General features: G+C 35.3%; 1 protein-coding gene across 3 annotated transcripts in view; it reads left to right on the top strand.

The window, feature by feature from the left end:
• TAOK3 (TAO kinase 3) overlaps positions 1 to 12,032 on the top strand; it is a 186,983-nt gene that overhangs the window by 111,808 nt on the left and 63,143 nt on the right. For all 3 annotated transcript variants that reach the window (XM_080821199.1, XM_080821197.1, XM_080821198.1), the window contains 3 exons: positions 599 to 695; positions 3,062 to 3,175; positions 4,362 to 4,453. In XM_080821199.1, the coding sequence (XP_080677325.1) occupies positions 599 to 695; positions 3,062 to 3,175; positions 4,362 to 4,453 (303 nt within the window). The remainder of the gene's footprint in view (positions 1 to 598; positions 696 to 3,061; positions 3,176 to 4,361; positions 4,454 to 12,032) is intronic.

Raw genomic sequence — 12,032 nt, forward strand, 5'->3', positions numbered from 1 at the left:
ACGTATGTATGAAAGGTAGATGGTATCGAATTATATTGATATTTAACTCTTTCAGATATCTTGACTGACCCAGTTCTCTTCTGCAAATGCTATTATAATCAGAGACTGGGTTAAAAATTTACATTAAAAAAAAAACTTTCTTATATCATCCTTGATCTCTGAATAGAAATTGCTTATTAGCTGCTTTCACAAATAATGAAAACCTGTAGTTAGAAGAGGTAATTATAGATGCTCTGTGGAGAGGAGAATAATACAACCTAAAACATTCTAGGCATTTAAAATGTCAGAAAGGACTGGTAAATTTGGGCCTGGCCCATTGGAATCAGTAGTGGCTTTGACTTGCAACTGACAAGTCAATTAACAATTCATTACAGTGAATATCAGGCTTTGTTTTATTATGTTTTAAGGAATTTGTTTGTTTGTTTTTGTACTTGAGTTTCCTGTTGTCTGATTATTTATTGCAATTCTATAGGAAATATGGTGAATGTGTTCTCAAAGTGTCATATGAGAGTATGTAATTCAGTTTGGTATAACTGTATAAGATATTAAGAAGAATGCAACTGATTATTTCTTCTGAATTTTTCTTTTCCTTCTTCAGTTCACAAAAAACCACTTCAGGAAGTGGAAATTGCTGCCATTACTCACGGTGCCTTGCAGGGGCTGGCCTACCTGCATTCTCATGCAATGATTCATAGGTAAGATTGGAGACCAGTTACATGTCAGTTATAGGACTATCCAAGGAATCTTGAAAATTAGTGCATGCTCCACTTTTTAGGGTGCCTGTGGATTTATAGGAAGCAAAGAGACTGCTGCTGCTGCTGCTGCTGCTGGATGTAAGAAGTAAAGTTGTCAGAATTTAGCTTCTGTCTCTTGGTCTGTCCCAGGTGTACACAAAGACTTGCATCGCCTCTGTCCTCTAGGAGAATTTGAGGAAGGGCCCTGCAGCCTTTGGATACAATGCCAAGAAGAAAAGAAAATTAGCCTTCCTTGCATATATTTCTTTCCTAGCTGAGTTTCTTCTCCTTTTCCTGTTGTAAATAACAACTCAATCTTCTATAAATATGTGCTGTTTCATCACGTTAAAATATTGTGCATTTCAATAGTCCACATAGATATTTAGGAAGATATTCTTGTATTTATCTTGGCAGATGAAGAAAGTGGGACTCTGAAAGATTTAAATAATTGCCCATAATTTCATAGGTTTTACATAGTAAAGATTGAAGCTCAGATTTCCTAACTCCTAATCCAGGACTTTCCTCTGCCTTTTATTTTCTTTACCACAACTGCACTGTCCTCCCTCCAATCTACTTCCTACCACTAACTTCTTCTACGTAAAGATGTTGTTCCTAATCTTTCCTTCTCTCAATAAAGAACTTCTAGTATGATTACCTTAATGAATGATGGCAGTAGTGGAATATGGGGTAGATATAAAAGATGGCTCAAAAACAAAAGAAAAAAACTTTGACATTTACTAGGAAGAAATGAAACTATTACATCATCGGTTCCCCTTTTGCTTATGTTTTAATCACCTTAGAGTAGCCATTATCAGTTACTGGTACAAGAAAAGCAGAACTTCCTCAAAATAGGCAGACCAAAATTCCTGCCATGAATTTTGCCTATTTATAAAGACAAAGAATGAGCCTAACCATATCTAATAAATGCTTATAAAATGGATTTAACCATAATGTCTATGGGTTTGACAAAAAAAAATGTTATAGTGCAGTTTTTGGGTACCAAAATGTCATTACTGAATGCCAGCTTGTTTATATATGATTTTGCTGGTTCCTGTTTAAAGCCATGGTTCATTTTTTTTGTGCCTTTGTTAACAAAATCTGCACATTAATTTAATGTTTCATATTCTATATTATGCTTTATCTTTCTTAGTGTATAAAAGTTGAAAAATAAAGCTTTTAAATTATGCTCACTATTTAAAAATAAATACCACATCTCAGATTTATTATTTTGATTTGACAAGCCAGTGTTCTAATTGAAGGTAATAGAGAAGAGATATTTTTCTGTTGTTAGATAAATAAATGTTTTTCTTGTCCTCTCTGCCAATGCCTAATGTCATCTTGAGTAAAGAAACTGAATTTTGAAGAGAAGGTTTTTCGAGACATTCCTTTGGAAACATTTGAACCTTCTCATTTTCAGCTCAAGTTTTCCTCATTCTCTCTGCTTTGTCTTTCCACGGCCCATCATTTTATAAGACTTGGTTCTTAGTGCTCATTACACCTCATGCTTTTTTTGAAGAAAATCAAGAATACATCCACATCTTCTCATTCTGAATTATCATCCTCAACAATCAATATTTTAAAATAATATTTTGAAAACTTTCTGCTGCATAAAATATCTAATAGCTTTAGTAGTAACCACTTGCGATTCTTTGTAGTAGTACAGTAGAAATGCAATTTCCTAATCCCTAATCCTTGTTTGTTTTGATCTTTCAGGGTCTTCTTTTTACTGTACAGTGTTATTTTTAAAATAACACCTTCTATATAACATGTACCCTCAAATGCCTTAGAGTTGCAGTTACAATTAAGGCAGAGAGAAAGGGTCACAGGCAAGAAAGAAAAGGTATGTGTGTAGTTGAGGTTTATTGGGTAGGTAGACAATACAGTTATTGAAGGTTTGTTTAGTATCCAAAAATGTTATATAATTTGGAAAAAAAAAAAAGGCAGTGACAAATGGCACCAGTTTTCCCAACATAAGAGATACTGTTGATGACTGGATTTGGCATCTGAGAATACGCTTTTTTAAGTGTAGCAGCTGAATAGGTTTCCTTGTCCCGAGTCTGTCTGCCTTTTTTCTCATTGCATTCCTTCCCTCTAAAGAAAGCTCTACCTTTTAGTAATTACTTTGACCTACCTGTAAGTACACCCAGGAATCTGGGCCCCCCTTACAACATGCGGTAATTACTAAATCCCCCTCTGGCTATCTGGGCAAGGTTTTTTTGTTTTGTTTTGTTTTGAATAAACTTTTTGTCTTATTAATTGCATGCTCTGACCTATTCCATAATCAAAGTTGAAAAGTAATGTTCTAACCCTCTTATTTTTTCCTATAGGGATATTAAAGCAGGAAATATTCTTCTAACAGAGCCAGGTCAGGTGAAACTAGCTGATTTTGGATCTGCCTCAATGGCTTCTCCTGCCAACTCCTTTGTGGGCACTCCTTACTGGTATGTAGAACTTAAAAACTAGAATTTTAAAATATGCATACATGAACAAGATGGCCTCAAAGCATTGCTTTTGTTTTGTTTTGTTTTGTTGTACAGTGTCTCACCACGTGCCTCAAATGAGGTTTCATTAAAGGATAGAAAACTCTCTGGCAGAAAAAGAAACACTCTGACTTAGTATAAAATTTCCATTGACTTTAAATTGTTCAAATAAGGTTGATGTCACTGTGTGTAAACTGAGCAGGATTATCAACTCACTGACCAAGCTCAGGTTTTAGATTTCATTTGAAGTTTTTTTGAAACTTTCTCTTGAGGCCTAATCTCTACGCAAGGACAAGGTAGTTTCTTTAACTGTCTCTAGTCAACAAACAAAAATACTACCTTTCAATGAAAGAAATCCGGTTTCTTTTTTGTTGTTGTTGAGTTCTTTCTTGAGACTTTTCTTAGTCACTCTGACTGAAAATGTCACCCCATCTATTCAAGATGCCGTTCCTCCTTTTCATAGATAAACTGGAATTGCATTGTACCTTGGATAATGACTCATATCCCTGGATAATTACTTACCTACTAAAAAAATCAGCTACTATTTGAATTTCCTTTCTGTCCATGATCATCAAATAGCATTTACTAAGTAGTCACTTACATATAGTAACAGAAAAAAAAAAACATATGAAACTGATAAAGGCCCTGCCCTCCTATGGAAATCCATTCTGGACAAACAATATCCATCACCATAGCATGTTTGTTTATATTTTTAAGTTGTAATATCTTTGAATATCTGATTATATTGTTTTGAATAGTTCATAAGTATTTTTCATGTTGTCTATAGTTATTTAAATATTTCATATGTATGAATTCTTTACAAATCTCTGAAGTAGCTACTAGAATTCTTTCCACATTGCAGATGGAAAAACTGATATACAGAGAGGTTAAGTAATTTAGCCACGGTAAAACTGTTAGATAATGGTGGAACCAGGATTTATTGAAAATAATGTGTATTTTCATATAAATCCTTCAGTATAATGTTTATATTTTGAACAGTGTTTTTCTAAATGACTTGTGTAAGGAAATAATATCTTTATCAGACGAAATTTTAGACTGTGCTCAAACAGCTATTTCACCAAATCACTTCATTAAATGAATTTTGTTTTTAATTTGCAACTCATATTTTGTACATTACGTTTGGCAGGATGGCTCCAGAGGTGATCTTGGCTATGGACGAAGGACAGTATGATGGGAAAGTTGATGTTTGGTCACTTGGAATCACGTGTATTGAATTGGGTAAGTGAAAGAGTCATTTTATTTTACTTTTGAGAATCACTTCTGACTATGATTGTTAATTCATTCATCCTGCTTTAATTTAATGGGTCACTGCTACATGTGGGCCAGGCAGTATGAATTTATTCGATTTTTTTTCTATGCTTTTGTATAACATCAGAAGATTACTTTCTCTTTACTACATTTTCATGTTATTAATTTAAAGAGCTGCTTTAAAAGAGCAGATACAGCAAATGACAAATGTGGGAATATATAATAATAAGTATTAATATTTGAAAAACTTCCATTCTCCATATCATGAATGATAACTTCCCAGTAGTAATTTAATTTCGACATGTGTAAGGGAAATCTGAAAAATAGCCGGCTTATCCAAGATCTGACTGTAAAAACTGTATTTGACCCATTTGCAGAGCAACCTCACATGAAACTTCTTGTTAGAAGATGCCCGCTGCTTTAAAGTTGTTCCCCAAACATTGTTGCACTCACATAAAATTGTCTAACATACCACAGATTCTTGATTCTCTGGTTGTGTATTTTGAACTTTAATGTATCCTAAAGTCACCTTTATCCAGAGCTACACTGGCAGATTTAGCTAGTAATTCTCGGGTGGTAGGGTGGATAGGATTACTGTGGAGCTGGAGAAAGGGGTGGACAGTTGACCTTCCAAAACCACTGAGAGCCGGCTCCAATACTGCCTTTATCTAGATTTTTACTTACAATTTATATAAATACATTTAATTTTTTAATTGGTTTTTTAAAGTTTCTTCATCTGGTTTTTTGGGTTAATTTCCTCTACTCTTGTATCCAAACTGATCCTGTAAGAATTTCTGAGCCCCAACTTGTTTCTCAGACTGTAGTTTTCTTTTTCCTAAAATGCTTGCTCGAAAAGACAACTTGCAATACTTTGTATTGCATTTCCAGTTGCTTCACTGACCCCTTCCTTGAACAAAGAAACATATGATGAAGATAAAGACTTGTCTTCTCTTTTTTTAACCTTAAAGAGATATTACTTTTTCAAAAACTGAGTTCAGGGAGGAGCTTTAAAATATTTAGTATTTAATTTTTAAAAATAAGTAATACTCATGGTTTGTAAATCAAAAAATAGAAAAAGACATGCAGCAAAATAACTCAGACCTCTGGCCCTATTTACCCATTTCCTTTCCCACCCCTGCCAGTACATACAGGGTACCACTGTAACTAATTTCCTATATGTCCTTCCAGAGCTTCTTTACAAATACACAAACAAATACGAATATACATGTATTACGTTCCTTTTCTCGCCCAAGTTAACGTATACAAGTGATTCTGTATATTGCTCTTTCACTTAACAACATCTTGGAGATCTATTTTATATTAGTAACTTAGGCCTCTTTTTCTTTCTTTTTTTTTTTTAACTGGCATCATTTACTCCTCTAGTGCTGTGAATATACCGAAATTTATTTGACTGGTCCTCTGTTAAAGGATATTGAGGTAGTAGATTTCTTTACTAGTCTTTTTTTTTTTTAAAGATTTTATTTATTTATTTGAGTGAAAGAGAGAGCGCATGCATGAGCAGGGAGAGGGGCAGAAGGAGGACCAGCTTCCCTGCGGAGCAGGGAGCCCGATTTGAGGCTCCATCCCAGGACCCCAGGATCATGACCTGAGCCAAAAGCAGATGCTTAACCAACTGAGCCACCCCAGTGCCCCTCTTTTTTTTACATTTTAATATTGTGTTATTCTCTCTTTCATTGCAAAGGAAATTAATCTAACTTATTCACGCTGATTATGGTGGGGGAAACTCAGAAGAAATATTTGCATACTTTAAAAAGGACATATGATGCGCTTCCAACAATACTATATACAACTTTACAAGATAGTCTTAAAAGCCAGAGGGGGAAAACTAGTCCAGATAATTTTGAGAAAGTAGAATTTAGACAGAAAAATCACTGTACCAAAATCCATACCATCATAATTAAATCAATACAGTACTGATGTAGGGAAAGACTAATATCCAATAGAATAGACTATAAAACCTAGAAATAGACTCATGTATAAGTCAGATTTTGGTATAAGACAGGAAAAGCATTATAAATCAGTGGGCAAAGATGGCCCATTTGATAAATAATATGAGACAATTTGTTAATTGTATGAGAAAAACTATAATTAGATCCTAGTTTACGCCATACACAAAAATAAAATCCCAGGGGCGCCTGGGTGGCTCAGTGGGTTAAAGCCTCTGCGTTTGGCTCAGGTCATGATCCCAGGGCCCTGGGATGAAGCCCCACATCAGACTCTCTGCTTAGCAGGGAGCCTGCTTCCTCCTCTTTCTCTGCCTGCTTCTCTGCCTACTTGTGATCTCTGTCTGTCAAATAAATAAATAAAATCTTAAAAAAAAAATCCCATATTGGTTAAATACCCAAAAGTAAAAAATAAAACTTTTAGGAGAAGCTCTCTTCTGAGTCAGTTTCCTCATCTGCAAAATAAAGATAACACTGCCACAAAGTAGATACTATTATTATGAAGATTAATGAATAATATATAGATATAAAATATTTATCAATAGATACTTGGGCTGCTTCCATATCTTTGCTATTGTAAATAATGCTGCAGTAAACATGGGAGTACATGTATCCTTTTGAATTAATGTTTTCATTTTCTTTGGGTAAATACCTGGGAGTAGAATTATTGGATCATATGGTCTTTTTCTATTCTTAATTTTTTGAGGAATCTCCATACGTTTTTCACATAGGCTGTACCAATTTACATTTCCACCAAAAGTGAATGGGTAAAGAAGATGTGGTGTACACACACACACACACACACACACACACACACACACACAGAAATATTACTCAGCCATAAAAAAGAATGAAATCTTGCCATTTGTAACAACATGGATGGACCTAGAGCGTATTATGCTACCTGAAATTAGTGAGACAGAAAAACAAATACGGTATGATTTCACTTGTATGTGGAATCTAAAAAACAAATAAATAAATAAACAAATAGCAGAATCAGACCCATAAACACAATGAACAAACAAATGATTGCTAGGGGGATGGACAAAATGGGTCAAAGGGTGTGGGAGATAGAGGCTTTCAGTTATGGAATGACTAAGTTGCAGGAATAAAAGTCACAGGCATAGGGAATATAGTCAGTGGTATTATTATAGCATCACATGGTGAGAGATAGTAGCTACCCTTGCAGTGAGCATGGCATAATGTTTAGGATTACTGAATCACTGTGTTGTACTCCTGAAACTAATGTAAGATCCTATGTCAACTATACTCATATAGATACACATATATATAGAGATATGAAATACTTAAAATATGGCATGCCATGTAATAAGCACTATATAAATATAATTATAATTACTATTATTACTATAGGAGTATATACCTTTATGGGTATGGGAAACATTTTTCTAAAAATATTTTGAAAATGTTGACAAATATGATAACTTTAGTACGTTAAAATATAAAGCTGTGTAAAATACAATAATTGAAATATAAGCCATAGACTCATACAAAGTAGTTTCAACATATCTAACAAACAGAGTATTGGCCCAGAATTTTTTTTGTAATTTTTAAATTTTTTATTAACATATAATGTATTATTAGCCCCAGGGGCACAGGTCTGTGAATTGCCAGGTTTACACACTTCACAGCACTCACCATATAGCACATACCCTCCCCAATGTCCATAACCCAACCACCATCTCCACACCCCTCTTCCCCCAGCAATCCTCAGTTTGTTTTGTGAGATTAAGAGTCTCTTATAGTTTGTCTCCCTCCCAATCCCATCTTGTTTCATTTGGCCCAGAATTTTTAAAGATTTCTTATGATTTACCACATTTCTTTATCAAAAATAAAAAGACAAACAGCCAGTAGAAAAATGGGCAAATAATATAATCAGCAAGTTCATTGAAAAAGAAACCTAAATGGACACCAAACATTCAAAGATACTCAGGCTTGTTAGTAATAAGGGAAATGCAAATTCAAACCTCTTCACACCGGGGCACGTTGGGTGGCTCAGTGGGTTAACCATACAACTCTTGATCTCAGCTCAGGTCTTGATCTCAGTGTCATGAGTTCAAGCCCTGTTTTGGGTTCCATGCTGAGCATGGAGCCACTTTAAAAAACAGAACAAACAAAAAACCTTTTCACATTTATCAGACTGGCAAAAGTTCTTAAGTCTGAGGATAATAAATAGATGTTGGGAAACTAGGAAGGAAACAGGAACTCATTCACTACTGATAGAAATGTAAATTGGTCTAACAACTTCAGATTGTAAATCAGCAACATCTAGTAAAGTGGCTGAGTGGTCTCAGTGACCCACAACTTCACTTCTCAGTGTGTTCCTTAAATAAATATTTATGGATGTACACCGGATGTGTGTACAAGAATGCAACCTTGTGTCGAAGCTAGAGAAAGTTGAAATAGCCAGAATTCTTATCCAAGGAGGGATGGATAAATAAATTACAGAATACTGTATCACAGGTAAGGATGAACCGAATCTACATGTACCATCACGGACATACCTCAAAAATCATCACATTGATGCAGAAAAAGCATTTGACAAAATACAGCATCCTCTCTTAATAAAAACCTTAAACAAAGTAAGGGGTAGATGGAACATATCTCAACATCATAAAGACTATATATGGAAGACCCATAGCTAATATCACTCTCAATGGGGAAAAAACAGAGGCTTTCCCCTATAGCAGGAATAAGGCAGGGATGTCCACTCACCATACTATTTAACATAGGACTAGAAGTCTTAGCCTCTGCAATCAGACAACTAAAAGAAATAAAAGGCATCCAAATCAGCAAGGAAGAAGTCAAACTTTCACTATTTGCAAATGACATGGTACTCTATGTAGAAAACCTGAAAGACTCCACCAAAAAATTGCTAGAACTAATTCATGAATTAAGCAAAATTCAGTATATAAAATCAATGTGCAAAAATCTGTTGCATTTCTATATACCAGTAATGAAGTGCCAGAGAAAGAAATCAAGGCATTAATCCCATTTGCAGTTTTACCAAAAACATTAAGATACCTAGGAAAAAACCTAACTAAAGAGGTAAAAGATCTGTACTCAGAAAATTATAGAACACTTGTGAAAGAAATTAAAGAGGACACAAAGAAATGTAAAAGCATTCCATGTTCATGGATTGGAACAAACATTGTTAAAATGTCTATATTACCCAGGGGCGCCTGGGTGGCTCAGTCTGTTAAGCGTCTGCCTTCAGGTCAGATCCCAGAGTACTGGGATCGAGCCCTGCATCTGGCTCCCTGCTCAGCAGGAACCCTGCTTCTCCCTCTCCCACTCCCCCTGCTTGTGTTCTCTCTCTTGCTGTGTGTGTCTCTCTCTCTGTTAAATAAATAAAATCTTTTTTTAAAAAAAATGACTGTATTGCCCAGAGCTATCTACACATCTAATGCAATCCCTATCAAAAGAATACCAGCATTCTTCACAGAGCTAGAACAAACAATTCTAAAATGTGTATGGGACCACAAAAGGCCCCAAATAACCAAAGCAATCCTGAAAAAGAAAAAAACTGGAGGCACTACAATTCCACATTTCAAGCTCTATTACAAAGCTATAGTCATCAAGACAGTATGGTACTGGTACAAGGATAGACACACAGATCTATGGAACAGAATAGAGAATCCAGAAGTGGACCCACAACTATATGGTCAGCTAATTTTCAAGAAGGCAGGCGAGACTCTCCAGTGGAAAAAAAAACAGTCTCTTCAACAAATGGTGTTGTGAAAACTGGACAACACGCCAAAGAAACTGGGCCACTTTCTTCCACCACACACAAAAATAATTTCAAAATGGATGAGAGACCTAACTGTGAGACCGGAAACCATCAAAATCCTAGAGGAGAACACAAACAGAAACCTCTTTGACCTCGGCTATAACAACTTCTTACTAGACACGTTGCCAGAGGCAAGGGAAACAAAAACAAAAGTGAACTCTTGGGACTCCATCAAGATAAAAACTTCTGCAGAGTGAAGGAAACAATCAACAAAACTAAAAGGGAGCCTACAGAATGGGAGAAGATATTTGCAAATGACATCAGATAAGGGGCTAGTATCCAAAATCTATAAAGAGCTTGGGGGTATACTCAGGGATAGAGCATTTGACTGCAAAATCTATAAAGAGCTTATCAAATTCAATACCCAAAGAATAAATAATCCAATCAAGAAATGGGCAGAAGACATGAGTAGACATTTTTCCAAAGAGGACATCCAGATGGCCGACATACCCATGAGGAGATGCTCGACATCGCTCATCATCAGGGAAATACAAATCAAAACCACAGTAAGACACCACCTTACACCTGTCAGAATGACTAAAATTAACACAAGAAACAACAGGTATTGGTGAGGCCGTGGATAAGGGGAACTCTCTTGCATTGTTTGTGGGAATACAAACTGGTATAGCTGCTCCAGAGTACAGTATGGAGGTGCCTCAAAAAGTTAAAAATAGAACTAACTACCCTATGAATAATATGAATAATAGAACTAACTACACAGCAATTGCAGTAGTAGGTATTTACCCAAAGGATACGAACATACAGATTTGAAGGGGTACATGCATTTGAAGGGGTACATAGCAGCATTATCAACAGTAACCAAATTATGGAGAGAGCCCAACAGTCCATTGACTAAATGAATGGATAAAGAAGATGTGGTATAGATACAATGGAATGTTACTCAGCCATCAAAAAGAATGAAATCTTGCCATTTGCAATGATGAGGTTGGAGCTAGAGTATATTATGCTAAGTAAAATAAGTCAGAGAAAGACAAATACCATATGATCTCAATCATGTGGAATTTAAGAAAGAAAACAGATGAATATATGGGAAGGGGGGTGTGCAGAAGAAAAGGCGAGAGGGAAATAAACCATAAGAGACTCTTCTTTTAAACAATTATTTTTATTAACATATAATGTATTATTTGCCCCAGGGGTACAGGTCTGTAATTCATCAGGCTTGCACAATTCAAGCACTCACCATAGCACATACCCTCCGCGATGTCCATCACCCAGCCACCCTATCCCTACCCCCAACCCCCCAGAAGTTTGTTTTGTGAGAGAAGAGCCTCTTATGGTTTACATAAGGGTTGATGGATGGAGGTGCAGCGGGGGATAGGATAGATGGATGAAGAGGTTTAAGGAGGGCACTTTTTGTGAGAAGCACTGGGTGTTGTATGTAAGTGATGAATCACTGAATTCTACTTCAGAAACTAATATTGCACTGTATGTTAACTAATTTAACAATAAATTTAAACTTAAATTTTAAAAAATCTAACATTGAATATTTAATGAACAAATCTGCAGAAGTTATAGGTATAGTATGATACTAATTATGAAAGTTTTATAAACACTTCTTTATATTGTTTGTGCGTATGTTAGTATATATATTAGTATATACATAAATATTTTTAAAAACATAAGAACATAGATGTAAAAGATGTAATTTCAAAATAGAACAGTCTCTGGAGAGAGGAAGAAGAATAAAGTTATATCTACTATATTACTTTTTTTGGAAGAAAAAAGTTCTGAAAAAAAGACAAAATACTGATTA

The sequence above is a fragment of the Martes martes genome (genome assembly GCF_963455335.1).
Source record: "Martes martes genome assembly, chromosome: 13".
Lineage (NCBI taxonomy): Eukaryota > Metazoa > Chordata > Mammalia > Carnivora > Mustelidae > Martes > Martes martes.